Genomic DNA, 19837 nt, shown 5'->3' on the forward strand with positions numbered 1-19837 from the left:
GTTTAGTGACAGTTTTTTAAAAACATACTTATCAATTGTCCACTCATTTCACACATTCAGGAAGCACCCCTACAAGTGCAAATAAAACACAGAACATCCCCTCTGGCTTATTTTGCATAGTCACGAGCCACCAAAACAATGCACAGATGGGAGGTCATTTCCAATTACATAGATTCCTATGTGCACATATTATACGCAAATATATGTCATTATTGTATGCAGTAAATTGTTGCCTACTGGCCTGGAAGTCCAAAATTATTTTTTCCCCAAAGGAAGGTCCAACTGACCCTCAAGTAAACTAGCACAAAGGACTTAAGCAAACTTTAGCCTCTAAAAGCAGTTACAAGCTCTCCTAATTTTCATTATTTTATTCTAGCACCACACACTGGAGCACCTGATGTCTTTTATTTAACATTATGATGGTAACAGAGATATTGTTCAAACCCTTAAAAAACATTTCAGATATATATGGGTAAAGAACTATTCACTACACTCAAGGGGACTCATACTCTGAGTCGGAAAACAGCCTCAAAACAAATAATGAAAACGACAGGAAGTGCAGTGCTAGCATGACACATGCAATGAACGTATTATGACAACATGGGAGAACTCAGCCTGGGAGGAGAAGTGGAGCACAGGTACATGTCCTAGAGAAACTGGCAACAAAACTGACTCAAAGAATAATTAAGTGGACAAGATGGAGCAAAGGTACAAGTTTTTGAGATCCTAGATCACTGGCTAAATGCAATTTGGATAATTAGTAACCACCTACTCCAGACTCAATATTGTTTTAATATCGAGACAAAAGTAATTGTAGGATGTAGTGCTTGCCTAAATGACAACTTACAATCTAGTTAGGGAGGTAAAGGGTACACCCAAAACAAATTGTTAATAGTACACGGTAAAGTATAGATTGCAACACATAGACAATGCATCCATTTATTCATTCAACAAATATTTACTGTCTGTCTGCAAAGGACTGTATACTGTTTTAGGACCTGGGGATATGGCAGTAGGCGAGCACACAAAGTCTCACGGACGTCACATTCTGGTGGATATTAATATGGGTTAATATTGGTAATATAGGAGTTTCAAAAAGATGATTATAATTCTCGGAAACAAAGAATGTAAGTAGAGGATGTTATTAGTCAAAAATTGCTGTCAATAGAAACATTTAGCCAAGTGTTCCAGTAAAACCTTCGCACTTATTAAAATATTTTGGATGGCAATTCATACCTACATTTTCTACTAATAATCATCAATTCATCAATTTTATCCAATGTAAAATATTTACAGTAGCTAGACCCTTGTTCTCTGTTACAAGGCATTTTTTTTTACTCAATTTATACTTTCAACAACAACAACAAAAAGACATCATTTGGCGAAGGCAAAAGACATATACATATACGTATACATATTAGTGAACTTCTGGGATACAAGAGAAAGAAAACAATAATTCAAGAAGCACAAGACATAGTGACATTAAACAGTAGACATTTCTCTGTCAAAGAAAGGTAGAAAGGAATCAAATGAGAGTGGCAAAGTCACAAAGGCCATTTGTACTTACTGTTAATATCCCAAGACCTGGTCATCTCAGGTATTGGGTACGGTTTGCTCATAATTCTGAAAAGAACTATACAAGTGAAGAGAGTTGAATCTAGATACACAGCCCAGGTGTTTTACCTAATGAAAGGGTGATTTTTGAGCTTATTATTTTTATTGCTCTTCCCCATCTGACAAGTGAAAATAATGCTAGCAACCTAACTCACAATTGGTGTTAATTGACAGGTTACTATGTAAAGTTGATCTCCTTGAATGAAATCCATCATATCAAGAGACAAGTGCCAAAACAGTTCCAACACTTATGGTGAGCGACACATCATTTGCCCCCTCGCATACCTTATTTCTCATCTTGTTCAATGGCAAGACCAGAAATGAGGTGTGAGAATGTAAGTAACAGCCAATGTCTTGTGAAGATTATTTGTAAAAGAATCCAGTTTACCAAACTTCATGGAAGGTATCAGATTAACATAAATTATCATCTGTCTGCATCTAGCATTTGGAACACACATTCTACATCAAAAACTTTCCTGGTAGTGATGCCATGAGCTGCATAATAATCACCATGCTTTGATTAATTATTTTGCTAAATGGATGATTTAATTACATTTACACTGATAACCTCAGTTTCTGCACTGCATTGCTTTTTATCCTAACACAACTATTCGGAATCAAAATAGAAGTAGTACAACTTGCAGTATTAAGCATACTAAATAGTTACAGTAAAAAGATTTCCATTTGAATTATCAAAATAAATACATTACAAGAAATTTAGAACCTGAAGTAAAAAAATCCTCTAATTAAGGGAAACTTGAGAGAGCTTTTTAACAAGTTCTTTGCTGAAAGAATTTATTTGGTTTCTTGATCCTCCTACCAATCGCATTAACAATGACAAAAGATATGCAAATTTAAGCAGACAATAGTCAAGCCAAACGCTCTGACTCATACCGACAGGGACATTTTCAGCATATAATCAGCTCAATTCACGTTAGCAAGGGTCAATGTAACCAAAGAATATTTGCATAGTTATGCTTGGCCATAATCTGAAAACTATGCCGTAATCATTGACCAAGAACAATGCAAACAAAAATCAAATTTATTTCACACAATAAATTAACATACGAAACATGTGCATGACATAAGCCCAATAGAATCACATATTTACCTTATTGCTGCTGAATCATTGCATAGCAACAAAAAATATGCATTACTATGTCTGAATCACCATTTTGACTCTATGTTTTACATAAACAAAATATTACATTTTTGGTAGAATAGCTTGAGTGGGACAATTTGGGACTAAATTTCCCTCCCAGCCCCTTCAAATTATCCAGACTAATTTTAATGATTGAATTCTCATTAAAAACTAGATGGATGCTATAATGAGAATAGTAATAAGCAATTTAACCAAATTAATTTGTTTACTATTAAAATATATTTTGCTAAAGATAAAACAGATATCCTATTACAAACTACTGCTACAATTAGTGCTTGAAATTTAAACTACAATTATCAAAAGGGTGCAGAATTTGGTTTGCTTTCTATTCTTCTGTCCCTATTGATCTTTTTCACCTGTAGTCTACAATAGAAAAATTAACTACAATTCCAGGTTTGGAAACTCTGAAACTACCCAGTTTCAGTTAATTTGTCAAATAAAGTATCGGTGATCTTAGTTCAGTCCCTAGTGGACAAAAGTAGAATAACTATTACTCGCATGATTCAGCAGGCAGTGCTCTAAGTGAGCGTGACAACTCGGGGGGAAAACAGAGCATTTGTCATTTGCCCATCTTCTTAAAGTGTTTGCTCTGTTAAAAGACTAATTTAAAGGAGACCGGACTGGCTATGTTCCTACCTATATGCACCAAATGAATTTTTAGTAAAGATCTCCAGGAGAGAAGAATTTTCACAAATGTGATATTGCCACCCTTCTACTGACATAGTTGAATACTCTTGTTATCTGCTGTTTACCTGTTACACAAACGGAGAGCAAAGAAAGAAGCTGCAGAAAGTATGTTCATATTTTAATAGACATATTTTCAACAAAAACTTCTAAATGGTTTATAGAGAAAAACTGAATAAAATGTGCATTTTGATTTTTATAAATTGGGATTAACTGCATATTCAACATTACCATTCATCTGGATACTTCCTGCATGGCACTGTGGTTACCACAATGTCCTGAGAAAAGAGGTATTTCAGGACTATAGCAAAGCCTACACGTGCTCAGCTCCAATCTGCAGGTGCACGCTCTGAAAACAGCAAACACCAGCTCAATCTCTCCTTTCCCACTGGGCAAACAACCTCTTCCTGAGGAGTTCACATTAAAATATATCTTCAGGATTTTCAGGGATGGAGAAAATATATGACATAAATCTGTCCTCTACTATTCTATTACTTGCTAAAATTAATTGCCTTTATATACTTACACAATTTCTCCAACCAAATATCATACTTTACACTTACTCTCATTTCATATTAACTTTACTAGAGGTTGAGAAAAACAAGTATTTGGTGATGATTCCTCACCCTAGCTGCACAAAATTCCTGGTGTGAAATTGATTTGATTCTAAATTAGTATTGTCATTATTTTCTTTTTTCACCAACTTTCTCAAGACACACAGGATTTTTTTTTTTCTCCAAGTTGGGCTTTGACAGAAAAATCAAGCAAATTTTAAATAAGAGGAAACCAGAAACGTCATAAAATGTGCCACTGCTAGGCACATAAAAGGGTTGCCACCCTACCTTCACAGGCTTGCACAACAAGCCTGAAAACCTTGGCTCACCCATGAAGTCACTGGGAGCCAGCCGGCTTGCATTTGCAAACACTGCCTCCCTCCCACCCCCACCCCTGAGCAAAAGGTAAACACACAAATGCCCCCCTAAGGAACTCTAAGTTAGCTGCAGTGCAGAACGGAAAAGGCTCTGTGCAATTAGAAACTGAAAGCAATCACTTACTTTTTGCAGCCACTGAGTATAATTTTCCATCACATGCTCCAGATGTTGAAGTTTCTGGGAAGAGAAATCCGGTTCCACGTGTGGAGCATCTCTCTGCAGAGCGTTTGTGCTGTACTGGTCTGTCGTACTCTCACGACAGTTCCCGTCGTGTTCTGGAAGAATGAAAGTGTAGGCACACTGCCCATGTTGAATCCGGTTATATCTTCTCCCACCGTTTTCTGGACTTCGCCGCTGGTTGCTGCACCCTATGTGAGTCAGAATGGCAGCGAGGAAAGCAAAGGAAAGGAAAACTGTCATTGTACTGCCAGCTCTCTCCTTCTGTGCCTCTCGCAAAAACTTGCTCCTTTCTTCTGACCTTTAAACTAGTCTTTATTTTAGGTAAAACTGCTTGTTTGTTTGACTTTATCCCCCTCAGAGAAAACTTTTGAAAAAGAATCACAGAAAACTAGCCATTTGTTAGCTTTGTTCTAAAATGTTAGTTTTTTTTTTTATTTCACTATAATGGTAGTTTCCTTGAGATATTTATTGCATAGTAGCTGAGATTTATTGTTTCCTCTCTGTGTGACCGTTCAGCGTGGAGCCTGCCTGAGTCAGCTGCGTGTACATATTCTAGACCCTTTCCCCTACCCTATCTGCAGCAGATCTGCTATTTTCTCCCAGACCTCAGTGAGTTTTATTAAGGTTGCACATCCAAGCCGAGCTGGAAGCAGGCAGCCTTTCACAAGATGACTTGACAGGAATGCATGAGTGTGCCCCTATGCTAAGGGTGGCTGATGGCTTGGAGCAGCGGATCATCTTACAAATTGGCTAGATGCGCACGACCTAGATCATGTACAGCCCTCCCGCCCCCTTCCGCAGACAATTGCCTCCAGCCTTTAGAAGATCCCGGGCAAATCAATAAATAGAGCAGTCCACCTTAATACACTTTTGCTGTGCATGCTGACCTACTAAAACCTGCAAACTAGCACTAGGTTTTTAAAGTTAGTATGTAATGGGGGAACTCTAAGAAGAAACATTAGCATAATGTCCAGTAAAATAATTTTTGATAATGATGTCTGTATAAATATTTTAAAAAATTATCCTTGACTCTGGGAAAAAGAATTTAAAAACATTTTTAGAGATGGTATTCTCTCCTTGTATTCACTCAGACTTTTAGGAGTTGGAGACAATTATCAGGGAGGGTCAAATAAGCAAAACAAATTTTCATAACTTGTCACTCAAAGGAATGTAGATAGCATGTGCATATTAAGCAGAATAATCTAAGTATTTAGATTTCTGAGATAAGAATTTTAAATGAAACTATACTACCCTGATCAGAACTTAGCCCTGTGTGCTCTGTGTATACAAATTGAGCAACTTTCTTACAAAAACAGTGTGGTTACAATTTAAAACAGTGGCCAGAGAATTATTAATTCCTGTGGTACGTCCTAAGCACAGATTTCACAAAGACCTCTTTGGTGTTGCTATGGCTATCTTTAACACTGGTATGGAAGTTCGCCATAAAGTCTCCTGTGACTACACAGAAAAACTATCTGAGAATAAACATATATCAGGTGTGTCAATGGGCCAGCAAAGGGCTGTCTGGGAGAAATATGTTTCCATTAAGAAACAAAAATTATCAGAAGGTAATTTCCCAAATGTAGGGTGTAAACATTTGAACAAAAGGATCAGTAAAACATAAAGAACAGGGTATAATTATAGAATTAAGGTTATGGCACTGAAATCTTTACTAAGTATGTGCAGAAAACAGGAATTACGAGCAGGGCTTTCATCAAGAACTGGGAGGGATTTTCAGGAATGGAGCTTCTCAACGGCTGTCATGGTATAAAAACAGAAGCCACAGATGTTGACTCTTGTGTCCTCAAGGTACAGGTCAGTGGGTAAAGGGCAATAAGATTAGAGATTGGTGTGTAGGGAAAAGTTAGAGGAGAGGGCAAAACAAATTCCAGGGAAAAAATGTGATTTACTTAGGAGAAAAATATCGTGCCCAGATTTATCAGTCTTTCTCATAGCAAATAACAAATTTCTGATCTGACAGAAATGGAAGCAAATAATACCAAATATAGCAATAAAGCCCTTGAACTGCCTTTGCAGCTTCCTCCTTCTGTTGCATGTCTCTTTGTTGGCTGATACGTCACTCATGTGCACTAATAATAATGACATTTATTAAGAGCTTAATATTTTCCAGGTTGGTATTAAGCACTCCTTACATACGATCTCATTTAATTATCCCAATGAATCTGAAACATGGATATTATGTTTAATCCCATTTTACTGATGGGAAACCTAAGTCATAGCAAACCTAATTGGTCACAGCTCACATAGCCAGCCAGGGATGGTGCCAGTATGTCAAATCTAGTGAACTGATTCCAAGCCAGCCAAAAGGCTTCCAAAGGGCTCCAGCTGCACTGATTCACAGCCCTAAAGCAGACTAAGTGATTAAAACAACTGATTAAAAACCAGTTTATAGCACCAAAGTGATTTAATCCTTCTTCTGTACCCAAAAAAAAAACAAGAGTGACGGGTAACCTGTGCAGTAGAGTTTTTAAGGGCCCACAAGGACAAAGTAAACTGGCAGATAGTCTAAAATCATTTTCCAACATTGATGCTTTGAAAATTATTCCTGGAAAAAAGAGAATCCAAAACCAACACCTTAAGAGATTCATTAAGAACTAAATACAGCTGAAAATCAGCAGAAGATACAAGAGTGAGTGGTGAGGCTTCTATTAAAGTGTTCCTGTGTTTTTTAACAGCCAAGACTTAAAATTCTGTTTCTCTATGTAGAGTGTGTGTGTGTGTGTGTGTGTGTGTGTGTGTAAGTTTTTGTGAATCTACACATGCTTGTTCATATACACTTTTCCAATCTGAAGAAATGTAATGAAGGAATGCACAATTTCCTGAGGGAAGAGTAGACAATTAGGAAAGGGAGGCTTGAAAAGCAAGTACTTAAAAGGAGGGAGGAGACAGAGAGACAGAGAAATTGATTTTTTTCCAGAAAAAGAAAGAAAGAAAGAAAGAAAGAAAGAAAGAAAGAAAGAAAGAAAGAAAGAAAGAAAAAGAAAGAACAGACATGACACTGCAAGTAGTAATGTCAATCTGGGGGGTGGGGGGGGAAGGTCTCAAGGTAATTTTAATCAGCTGGAAAACACAGGGACATGTACAATGAACTCACGTTTGGGGACTTCAGTTGAGGAACATTGGGTGCATTTGAGGATCCTTATGAGATGCTAAGGACAATATTCTTCCAAGGACGTGAACCTAACCAACAGCAATACTGTGGGTCGCTGTTGCTGACTATTCAGCCATTTAGGAGACTTCAGAATTTAAGAAGTAATATGAAAAACAACCCATATTAAAAAAAAAATTCCTCTGCCATACCTCCAAAAAGGTTTTAAAAAAAGTTCTAAAGAACTAAATAATTGTATTCAGTTGAATACTGAGGTAGCTTGATCTTGAAAGCTTTGTATCCTTGCATTTTATTTGCATTATTAGAGCTCTAGAATAAGGTTTATGCTTTAAATTTCTGATCTCTTATCTGTAATAGTCCTAGTAAACATTAGCCTCATCCAGAAATTTCCAGTGGGGCAGGGAACACCATTTACATGGAAACTTGATGGCCCTAAATCTGTCCTAACAACTAGTCACCGTTACTTCCTTCGGGAACCTTTCTTAATTTCTCCAGGCTCAATAAGTGATTCTGATGTGTTTCAATAACCTTTTTTCATATCTCTATAATGGCACTTTTTACACAGCTTTCTTTTTTAAAATTTTTTTTTCAACGTTTATTTATTTTTGGGACAGAGAGAGACAGAGCATGAACGAGGGAGGGGCAGAGAGAGAGGGAGACACAGAATCGGAAACAGGCTCCAGGCTCTGAGCCATCAGCCCAGAGCCCGACGCGGGGCTCGAACTCCCGGACCGTGAGATCGTGACCTGGCTGAAGTCGGACGCTTAACCGACTGCGCCACCCAGGCGCCCCCACAGCTTTCTAATTATGTCTTTTTTGGCTTATTCCCCCCTCTAGCTGTGAGCTCATAAAGTAATCTCTTTCATCACTGATTTCCCAGCACTTACTGTGCACTTCGGTTGAAGGAATGAAAGAACAAATGAATGAGTAAATGAGCTAATTCAATTACTTCTGTTGCATTTTGAAGGTGCGGGGTGAGTCTGCCTAGAATTGGGATGAAGCCAAACTTGCTCTAAAGAATGAGTTAGATATAATAACATGGCACAATAATAATGCATAACATTTTTTAATCCATAACAAATTAATTTCTTCATTTAACAATTACAGCACCCCCGTAATTATGTATTATTATTTCCATCTTGCAGATGAGAAAGATTGCGGCACATAGAGGTTAATTACCCAAGATCTATGATCTCTTATATGGCAGAGCAAGATGCTCAATTTGATACTCAATCCATATATCTGGGGTGCACATTCATATCCCACTGAGCTATAATGCCTTCAACCATACTCAGGATTAGGAAACAGGGAAGAAAGCATTTCTTAAATTTAGGGGACAGGAACAACATGGCATTTATAACTGAGATGAGTCTCCTCCTCCTCTTAACCATGGCCATCATGGATTCATGTTATAATCTTCCAAAACAGAGCTAATATTAAGCAAAGATGCACCAGTATGGTTGTCCCATCCACTAACAAGCATCCAATCTGATTGTTCAGATTATACTTAGGATCAATTCTGAATGGTTTGACCTGTGCTATATCATTTGTTATATATATTACCCTAAAATAACATCAAACAATATAAAATAGAGTTTATTCCTCAAAAACACCATTGGGCACCTCTCAAGTTTTCATATAGATCCCTATGATGACAAAACAGGTGGGAAAGCATTCTCCTCCCTTGTATACTTAACACAATGTCATTCAGCACATATTCTGTGGATATATTCTTGAAATATATCCTATATTTGAAGGGCACCATATTTTATGACTCTGCTCTGGCACTTTCAGGGTTCAAGAATATCAACAGAGCTATGGCAGTGGCAGCTATGTCTAAAAGGAAGCACTTGGCTGTAATCCCTGGAGGCAGAGCCAAGACCCCTTCACTCAACTATGTAAGCATCAAAGGTATCCACAACAGATGGAAATACCACAGGGGGCTAAAACAGAAAAACAAGAAGATGGAGAATATCACCTGGTGACTGATGGCACTTCATGAGTACATGTGAAATATCCACTGGTACCTCTCAAACAAATTGGAAAGACTGCAAAGAGATGGAGATACTGCAGTGGATGGGGTGAGGAAGATACTGCGGTGGGTGGAGAAATATAGGTAGGTGAAGAACATAAAAACTATTATGTAAATATTTCCCTGCCTCTGACAAGAGAAATTTCTGGTTTGGTGGGTGTCTTGCTATCTAAATCAGTTTTTACCTGTAGCTACCTATACGTTGGAAAGAGCTCAGAAATGATTAATTTATTCCACATAAGAAAGTAGAGAAGGGACTCAAGGGAAGATCTGGAAATAGAAAACTGGGGGCTAGAGAGGTTTGGAGAAGAGTCAGAAGAAAGAGGAAACCTGTGGCCGTGTGGCTATGAGAAACTTGGGAAGATACATCGAGTACAGAGTTTTACAGTAAAATGATGTTTCCCGTGAGATAAAATCCCTCTTTCTCAGTAAAATGAATGGCTTTTGGGCAAGTGACTTCTTTGGCATGAGCGAGAAGAATCATTGGTCCTTGCTCCATATATGGAGCTAATATCTGGGTTAGACTTTTAATGTGAACACAAATAAAACAATTTATTTCATTTTGGTCTTTCACACTAGATTAGAGCTTTCCCAGAGCCTAGACTGTATGTATCTATCCCCTTTTTCTGGCATACAGAATGCAACTAATAAATATTTGTGATCCAGCCGACTGTCTGACTGACTCATAATTCCTGCTGATGAGATCTGAAGACATACAAGCATCACCCTCCCTTGTAGGTTTTCCTGTGTTCATCTTTACTAGGTTCCAAGACCCCACTTTCTGGAGAGTCACATGAGAGATTCAGGATCCATATATTTCAAAGCAAATTCCAGAAATGAAATCACAGCAAAAACAGTACCCACCAGTCCCAGTCACCCACAGACTATGGTTGAAAACCATTCAAGAAACATTGTAGAAATACCTTCCAGTGTGAGGTTACTTGTTAATTCTACAACAGAGATAACTTCTACAAGTACCCAAGTCATAAAAGAAAACAAACAGCTGGAGACTGTAACAAGTAGAAATACAGATGCCAACATTCCCCTCATACCAGAATGGAGAAAGATTTCCATCGGAGACCCAGTGAGATGAGATTTTATTATGGGAAAAAGCATACAAACCACTTTGTATTTATTAACTGCCTCCTTTCTTCTCTTTTTCCCTATAGAAATCTTGATTCCTAGATGAGAAAAAATGCAAAGGTCTCTCTATCTCAACTTTTACAACTTCAGATAGAACACATATTTTACATCTTCTCAGAAACTCAGAAAGAATATGATTGGAAATGAATGGCTGGAATCACCATGTGATGAATCATGTACCAAATGGCACGTGGATGGTGACTAATCCTTGAAGCCAAAGCTGATAAATGACTTCCAATTGAACAGTGACTGGGAGATACAAGACTTTCTGTGATTCTGTTATTCTGTCTGTGATTAGAGAGTTGTGACAACCTCTGTTCATCAGAGGTTGGATGAACAGTTCTGTAGTGGTTAAGGTGGGAGGCAAATTGCTTTTTTGTTTTTGCTTATTTCCTGTTTATGCTATTTAACTAAATTGAATCACATTGGATAAGACATTTAATTATTCTAAGCTTAATTTCCTTACCCAGAAAATGAGGATAATAATACAGTATCACTTTTATAAGGGAGATGTGAAGATTAAACATAATAATGGATATAAAGTACTCAACACATGTCTAGAGCATATCAAGTGCTCCTAATGTTGTTACTGTTTCTAAATTTGAATTTTCTTCCTTGTGCTCAAAAACGATCCTTTTAAACTTGTTTTGTTGAATGTTATGATTACATTTACCTAACTCCATTCCCTATAATTTCATCTTCTCCATTGTTTTAAATTGCTTCTGAACCTCTTAAAAATCACATTTAAGTGATTCATATGGGACGGTGACCACATTCACAACACATCAACAGCTTTGGTTTCCTTGAGGGCAGGGACTAATGTTTTCTTCCTCACTGCTGCATCATCACCACCTGGAACAGTGAGTGCCTGACACATAACTGGTGTTCAAGAAATATTTGTTGAATGAATGAAACGAGTTGGAAATAATTTAGTAAGACTATACTATTCTACAGAGACATCTAGTAGGGAAGACACACATATAAACCAGTCACTTTGTAGTGTGGTGAGAAGTTTATTCCCTGGGAACCATGGGAGCAATGTGGATGCCATTTAAGGCCTCATCACTAAGACTTGTTATCAGATTCATTTCCAGCCAATTCAACTAGATGACCTTATTTTCATGACTTCTTTTATGACTAGACTTGTGGCATATATCACTCCATTCTGTTTCCTAGGATAAGGAGATAAAGCAGCAAGTGTTTGCCTCTGATAAAATGAAAAAGAACTGAAAAACTCTACTATTAATCTTATAAGAAATATATAGACTGGCATGACTTGTACATAAGCAAAGGAAATCTTTTTTTCTCTATTTTTTCTTCAACACTAATTTTGCTTCCCCTTGGGCTCTAATCAGATTAGGAATTTGGCAATTAAATTAGAAAATAAATTCTAGTGGTATATAAAACTTGTAAAAATAGAATGGCTTAATCAGCCTCTTCAAACATTATAGGCAAAGGCCCATCCTTTCAATGTTAACCTTAAATGAAGTACCCATTAAATCTGAATTGTTTTTCTTTTTCGTTGAATATGTGCCTTGATTCTTTCTTCTTTATCCTCCTCTTACAGTTAGTAAAAATCTTGAAAGAGACAATTGGGGAAAATAAAGAAAGGCTGGATTACCACCAGTAATAACTGAAAAATTGTAAAAGATAGTCATAACCATTTTATTCTCTATAGGTAAGTATTCCTTTTACTTGTGATATATGCAGATGGATCATTTTTAATTCCAGAGGCACAAAACAACCTGAATATTTAGCAAAATGTGTCCCAAATTTGTATCACATTCTCCCTCAGTGTATTTATCAAAAAAGCATACATGCCCTTTGTACTATTATTTACCTAATAGTTTCCTTAACTCAAATTTTAAGTTTTCTGTGTATCCTAGATTTATCTTAAACAAGAGTATCTGGAAAACCAATCACAGGTGCTTTTTCCTAATGTATATTAAAATAAATACAGAATATTAAAATGAATGTCCACAAACCACCTGCCAAATATTTTGTATCCTCAGTGGAATGTGTACCACACTTTGGGAGACATTACTTAGAGCTATCAACAATAGGGTACTCTTTCTTTGTACAATGAATGAAGTAATACCTCCTGTCAAGTGCAGCTACTGCAGTTCCTCAGGATCAGTTTGCATCATGCCCAGAGTGTTTGGGGATTGTTCCCATTTTTCAGCCAAATCTGAAACATGAAAAAGGTTTGGAAACAGAGGCTTCTGTACTTCCACTGCCAGAGAGCACATGAAAGACTTCCCTACATCTCAAGCTGGAAGTCATGGCAAAGGGCTGGCAGCAGCCCTAAATGTGATGCTCTCCACTAACAAAAATGTCCAACTGGAGGCCTGAAATTGAGACTAACGATTGACCAGGAATTTCAACAGCTCTTCTCATGATTCTGTCAAGGGAAAAAATAGTGAGGTTATTTAGTGTCTGAAGAGTAAATCTTCACTCCTTTTTTTGTCTTGTTTTTGGATGAGTGTTGGGGAAATAGTAAACAAATTTCTCCTCAAGAGTTGCATTCCCCTTGAAGAATTTACATTCCTTCCTGACATCCCTTAAGGAGCCATAAAAACACATCAGTTTAAAAGAGGGAAAGGAGAGTTAATATTTAAAGGAGCAGTTAAGAACAGTTAATAATAGCTAACATTTGAATACCTATGATATGTCCAGGACCATGCTAATCATTGTACCTGTATTATCTGTTCTGTTAACAATCACAAAAACTCAGTATGTAGGAACTTTTATTACCATCATTTAACAGAGAACATAACAAGCATGGAAACTTCAATCAGGACTCAATCCTAGGGTTTTCTGATTCCCAAAGTAAAGCTTTTAACCATATATATATCCATATATATATAACCATATATACATATATATACATATATATGGAGATATATATATATCCATATATATAACCATATATCCATATATATATATATATCCATATATATATAAATGCAAACCTTCTGTAAGTCCTTTGAGAGCACCTGCTCATTTGGATTCCCAGATATAATCATCTTCCTGATTTTTAGCATATATTTTTCCCTATTTGCTTTATCAAAAGAAGCACAGAACTTTATAACCAATTACACCATAGGAAAGTTATAATTGTTGAAAATGAAAGCTATTGATAAAAGTTAACAATTGTATTTACTGTAAGTCAATCACTTTACATACATTATCAAATTTAACCCTCAAATTATCTGTGATGTGCTTGTTTTCACATATGAAGAAACTAAAGCTTTAGAAACTAAAGCTTTAGGGGGCGCCTGGGTGGCGCAGTCGGTTAAGCGTCCGACTTCAGCCAGGTCACGATCTCGCGGTCCGTGAGTTCGAGCCCCGCGTCGGGCTCTGGGCTGATGGCTCGGAGCCTGGAGCCTGTTTCCGATTCTGTGTCTCCCTCTCTCTCTGCCCCTCCCCCGTTCATGCTCTGCCTCTCTCTGTCCCAAAAATAAATAAACGTTGAAAAAAAAAATTTTTTTTTAATTAAAAAAAAAAAAGAAACTAAAGCTTTAGAAAATAAGAAACCTGGCCCAGGTTACACAGAAGAAGTGGCATTTTAACCAGTCCATCTGACTTTAGGGCCTAATCATCTTAATATACTAAAAAGAAAAAAAATTAAAATAAGTGGGAAAAAAAAAACATTTACAAGGCATTTATATGGAGGATGTTAGCCAGTTGTATTCTTATCTTCACTGAATAAAAAAGATATTATTAATTCATTGTCCTCAAAGTTGAATTCTGGGCTGGCAGCAACAGCATCACCAGGGATCTTGTTCACAACGCAAAATCCCAGGTCCCATCCAGAGCTATTGAATCAGAAACTGGAGTATGGGACACAGCTTCTTTTTAACAAGCCTCACAGGTAATTCTGGTGCTCATCCACTGGTTTAATTCTTTAATTCCTTACCCTAGCAGAACCTTAGGATCACTTGAGAATTTTATACAAACAAGATACTTGGGCTTGTTCCTAGAGATTCTGATTCACTTGATCTGGGGTACAGCATAGACAAGGACCTTCAGGTGGGGGGCACCTGGGTGGCTCAGTCTATTAAGTTCAGGTCATGATCTCATGGTTTGTGAGTTCGAACCCCATGTCAGGCTCTGTGCTGACAGCTCAGAGCCTGGAGCCTGCTTCAGATTCTGTGTCTCCCTCTCTTTCTGCCTCTCCCCCACTTGCACCCTGTCTTTCCAAAAAATCACATTACAAAAATTAAAGGGAATTTTTTTTTCAATGTAGCAGGTGGTTTAACGTATATAGCCTTGGTGAGAACCAATGGCTTGACTGAAAGAGCTAACGAAGAAAAAAATGCTGGGTTGTTTCCAGACAATAGTAAAATGACTTAGATATGCCTAAAAACATTTCTGGAGGGTTCTTTAATTCTAGGATTATGAAACAATGACCTTGGTGCCTAAAAGTGTTATATATTTAATTTCTGGAGCATTTAAGGACACAAAGATGACCACAGATTAAATAAACCAGAACCAAGAGACTAAGTACCTCCACAGTTCATATTGTTTTGCTGTTTTTGAAGTAATTTATCTCCTAAATTTCTTTTAAAATCTTTAAGGAATAAAATATTTATGTCTTGGTCACTCTTGATCACAATTTTGACCCTTGTCTAATAATTTACAATTGCTGCTATGATGACATTTTGTTTGTTTACACAAAGCATTATTTGTCCCTCCCAAAATAAGCAGTCAATGCCTATATTCTAATCTCTAACTGCTCCAATATCTTATTTTTAATATGGGATGAATGAATATCTGGGAAATCAGCAGTGAGAAGAAATTCTTCCTAAATAAATCACAGAGGGTTTAGAATTACTGGTTGTATCTTGTGATTATACTGCCTGCTTAGATTCTACATCTTCCATAAGAAAACCATGAGCTTTGGGAATAACTATTTTCTTGTATCAAAATGTACATCCTTACAATATTATAAGATTATATTAATATAAATTCTAAATATAAATTTATATTAATATAAATTCCACAAAAAGTAATGAAGCATTGATACATGCTACAACATGGATGAACCTCCAAAACATTATGCTACGTGAAAAATGTCAGAACAAAGGGTCACACGTTGTGATTCCATTTATAGAAAATACCCAAAATAGGTAAATCCACAGTAGAGCAATTAAGGAGATTACTGGTTTTCCAGGGGCTGCAGGTAAGGACAGGTAGGGAGCGACTGTTTAATGAGCATGGGTCTCCTTTCAAATTGATGAAATGTTTCAGACCTAGGTAGGGGTGATAGTGACACAATACTGTGAATGTACTAAATGCCAGTGAGTTGTATAATATATAATGGTTAATTTTAATGCTATGTGATTTCACCTCAATAAAAAAAATATTTTTTTCATGTTTATTTATTTTTGAGAGAGAGAGAGAGACAGACACAGAGACAGAGGGTGATTGGGGAAGGGGCAGAGCGAGAAGGAGACACAGAATCTGAAGTAGGCTCTAGGCTCTGAGCTATCAGCACAGAGCCTGACATGAGGCTCCAATCCACAGACCATGAAATCATGACCAGAGCATAAGTCGGACGCCTAACTGACTGAGCCACCCAGGCGCCCCAATACAAAAATAATTTTAACAATAATTGGCATCACATCCTAAAAAACACTTTTGGCAACCGCATTTTCATTGGATTACCGTGAGATGCATTGAAATAAAACATGTATTTTTTAATTTTTATTTTGAAGTAATTATAAATAGGAAACTAAAAAGGTGGTACAAGAAAGACCCATGTACTTTTCACTGTTTCTCCATTGTTTACATCTTACCAGTAATTATAATTATAGTATAATATAATCAGGAATTGGGCATTAGTACAATGTGCATATATAGTTCTGTATCATTTTATCACATGTATAAAATCATATATCCAACACTACACTCAAGATACAGAAATATTCCACCACCACAAAGATTTCTCTCGTGCTATTCCTTTAAGTCATAGACTCTCTTCTTACCACTAATATGTTTTCCATCTCTAAATTTTTGTTATATGAAGAATGCTATATAGATGGAACTATGTAGTATGCTTTTTCTTGAGACTGGCTCTTTTTCATCCATCATAATGTCCTTGAGATCCATCCAAGTTTGTGTGTTCATTTCTTGTCATTACCAAGTAATATTCCATGGTATGGATGTACCATAGTGTTTAATCATAATCTATCAATGGACAATTTGATTGTATCTACTTTGGGGTTATAACAGATAAAGCTTCTCTGAAAAACTGTGTACAGGCTTTTGTGTAGACACAAATTTCCACATCACGGCCAAAATGCCCAAGAGCATGAATGCTGGATTCTACAGTAAAGGTTTATTTGGTTTTTTTAAGAACCTGCCCAACTGTCTATACTATTTTCCAATTCCATTAGCAGTATGTGAGAAGGTCACTTTTTCCATATCATTGCCAAATGATAATTTGGCATTATCACTATTTCCTATTTTGGCTGTTCTAAGAGATGTGGAGTCATATCATAATCTAAGTTTACATTTCCCTAGTGGCCAGTGATATTAAATATTTCTGCATGTGCTTCTCTGCCATGGTATACCTTTGTCCTTGTCCATGAAATTTCTCTTCATGTCCCGGCCTGTTTTCTAGCTGGATTGTGGTGTTGTTTTTTTTTTTAATATTGATTTTTAAGAGTTTACTATTTGTATTAAGAGTTTTAAAAATATATCCTAGGTATGAGTCCTTTATCAGATAAATGGTTTACAAATATTTTCTCCTAGTCTGTAGTTTGTCTTTAAATTTCTTTCTTAATAAGGTCTTCACAGTACAATAGTTTCTAATTCTAATAAAGGCTAAATTATCTTATTTTTGAATGAATCATGCTTTTGATATATTAAGAAATCTTTACAAAGCTCTAGGTACTAAACATTTTCTCCTCTTACCTTCAATTTATACTTTACATTTAAATGTATTGATGATTTTAAGTTATTTTTTTTCTATAACATATGAGGTATAGGTTGATTTTTGTTTTGTTTTGTTTTATTTTGAGGGGGGTTGCTTATGGAGTGCTTCAGTTCTACTTATTGAAAAGACTATTCTTCATACATTGAATTGCTTTTGCACCCTTAGAAAAATAAATCAATTGGTTGCATTTGTGTGGGTCTATTTCTAAGTTCTTTATTCTATACAATTGATCTATTTATCTCATTTTTCAACAGTACCACCACACAGTCCTGGTTTCTGCAGTATATCATCATTTCCGAAATTCAGATGGAGTGATTCCTTCTACTTTATTCTTCTTTAAAAAAAAAAAAAAGTTTAAGCTAGTCTAGCTCCTCTGCTTTTCTACATAAATTTTAGAGTAATTTTGTCTAAATCTACAAAAAAATCTTGCTAATATATTTACATATGTATGCTAATTTGGGGAGAATTGACATGTTTCCTATTCTTTATCATATTGAGTCTTTCAATCTATGGATGTGATATGCCTCTCCATCTAAGATCTTTGATTTCTTTCATCAGTATTCTGTAGTTTTTCTGTACATACAGCCTGCATAAATTATTAAATTTATACCTATTTCACTTCTGAATGGTTACAAATGCTATTGTTTACTTAATCTTGATTTCTACATTTTTATTCACAGTGAATATAAACATAATTAATTTTTTTAAATGTTTATTTTTGAGAAAGAGACAGAGTGTGAGCAGGGGAAGGGCAGACAGAGGGAGATACAGAATCCAAAGCAGGCTCCAACCTCTGAGCTGTCAGCACAAAGCCTGACGCAGGGCTCAAACCCACGAACCATGAGATCATGACCTGAGCCAAAGTCAGATGCTCAACCAACTGAGCCACCCAGGAGCCCTGAAACATAAATGAGTTTTGAATGCTTATTTATATCCTGCAGACTTCTTTAATTCACTTATTAGTTCTAGAAGGTTTTGTTTTTGTTTTTGTTTTTGTAGATTCCTTGGATTTTGTACATAGGCAATCATATCATCTGCAAACAGGAATGATTTTCTTCCATTTCAATTTATATGTCTTTTACTTTCCTTTCTAGCCTTATTTTCCTGGCTAAAACTTCTCCATAATTTCTTCCATAAATGAAAAGAGAAGGGGCAGTTTTCAACTCAAAAATAAAAACTACGGACAAGTATCACTCATGAATATAGAGGCAAAAAAACTTCTTAGCAAAATGTTAGAAAACAGAATCCATACAAATAACATGAACAAGTGAGGTTTATTTCAAGGATACAAGGCTGATTCAATATTTGAATATCAGTCAATGTAATCCACCATATTAATAGGCTAAAGAAGAAAAATCACCTGATCATATCAACTGATATAGAAAAAAATATATCTGACAAAATGTAACATCCATTCATGATAAAAACCCTCAGAAAAACTAGGAATAGAGGGGATCATATTCCACTTGATAAAATATGAAAATAATAAACTATAGCTCAAATTAAATCAAATGAGGTGTGTTATCTATTCCCTTTTATGTATCACGCACTAATATATGTGTTGAGAATCCACTATGTCACTATACATATGTTAATAACCAGTAAATTTCATTACTTAACACATAGTCAGTAAAGTCCACAAGAAAGATTATGCATTCTACAATGAATCCATGGGCAAACTGATTCAAAATGTGTTTCATCCCTTGATCTGGAAAGTCTACCTTAGAAACAAGGTCAGGTCCTTGTGTTTTTATCTCTACCCTTTCATCCATTCAAAAAATTCAATATTGGGGCGCCTGGGTGGTGCAGTCGGTTAAGCATCCGACTTCAGCCAGGTCACAATCTCGTGGTCCAGGAGTTCGAGCCCCGCGTCAGGCTCTCGGCTGATGGCTCAGAGCCTGGAGCCTGTTTCCGATTCTGTGTCTCCCTCTCTCTCTGACCCTCCCCCGTTCATGCTCTGTCTCTCTCTGTCCCGAAAATAAATAAACGTTGAAAAAAAAAATTTAAAAAAATAAAA

The 19837-nt window shown here is 36.4% G+C and overlaps 1 protein-coding gene across 4 annotated transcripts in view; it reads right to left on the reverse strand.

Annotated features, from left to right (window-relative positions):
- ANGPT1 (angiopoietin 1) overlaps positions 1-19837 on the reverse strand; it is a 362218-nt gene that overhangs the window by 241015 nt on the left and 101366 nt on the right. For 2 of the 4 annotated variants that reach the window (XM_043601599.1, XM_043601598.1), the window contains exon 1: positions 4516-7571. In XM_043601599.1, coding sequence (XP_043457534.1) covers positions 4516-4812 — 297 coding nt within the window. In that variant the 5' untranslated portion in view covers positions 4813-7571. Of the gene's footprint in view, positions 1-4511; positions 7572-19837 lie in introns of those variants that run through there. The other 2 variants (XM_043601601.1, XM_043601600.1) reach the window with 2 other exon arrangements.

Source organism: Prionailurus bengalensis, chromosome F2 (assembly GCF_016509475.1).
Source record: "Prionailurus bengalensis isolate Pbe53 chromosome F2, Fcat_Pben_1.1_paternal_pri, whole genome shotgun sequence".
Classification (NCBI taxonomy): Eukaryota; Metazoa; Chordata; class Mammalia; order Carnivora; family Felidae; genus Prionailurus; species Prionailurus bengalensis.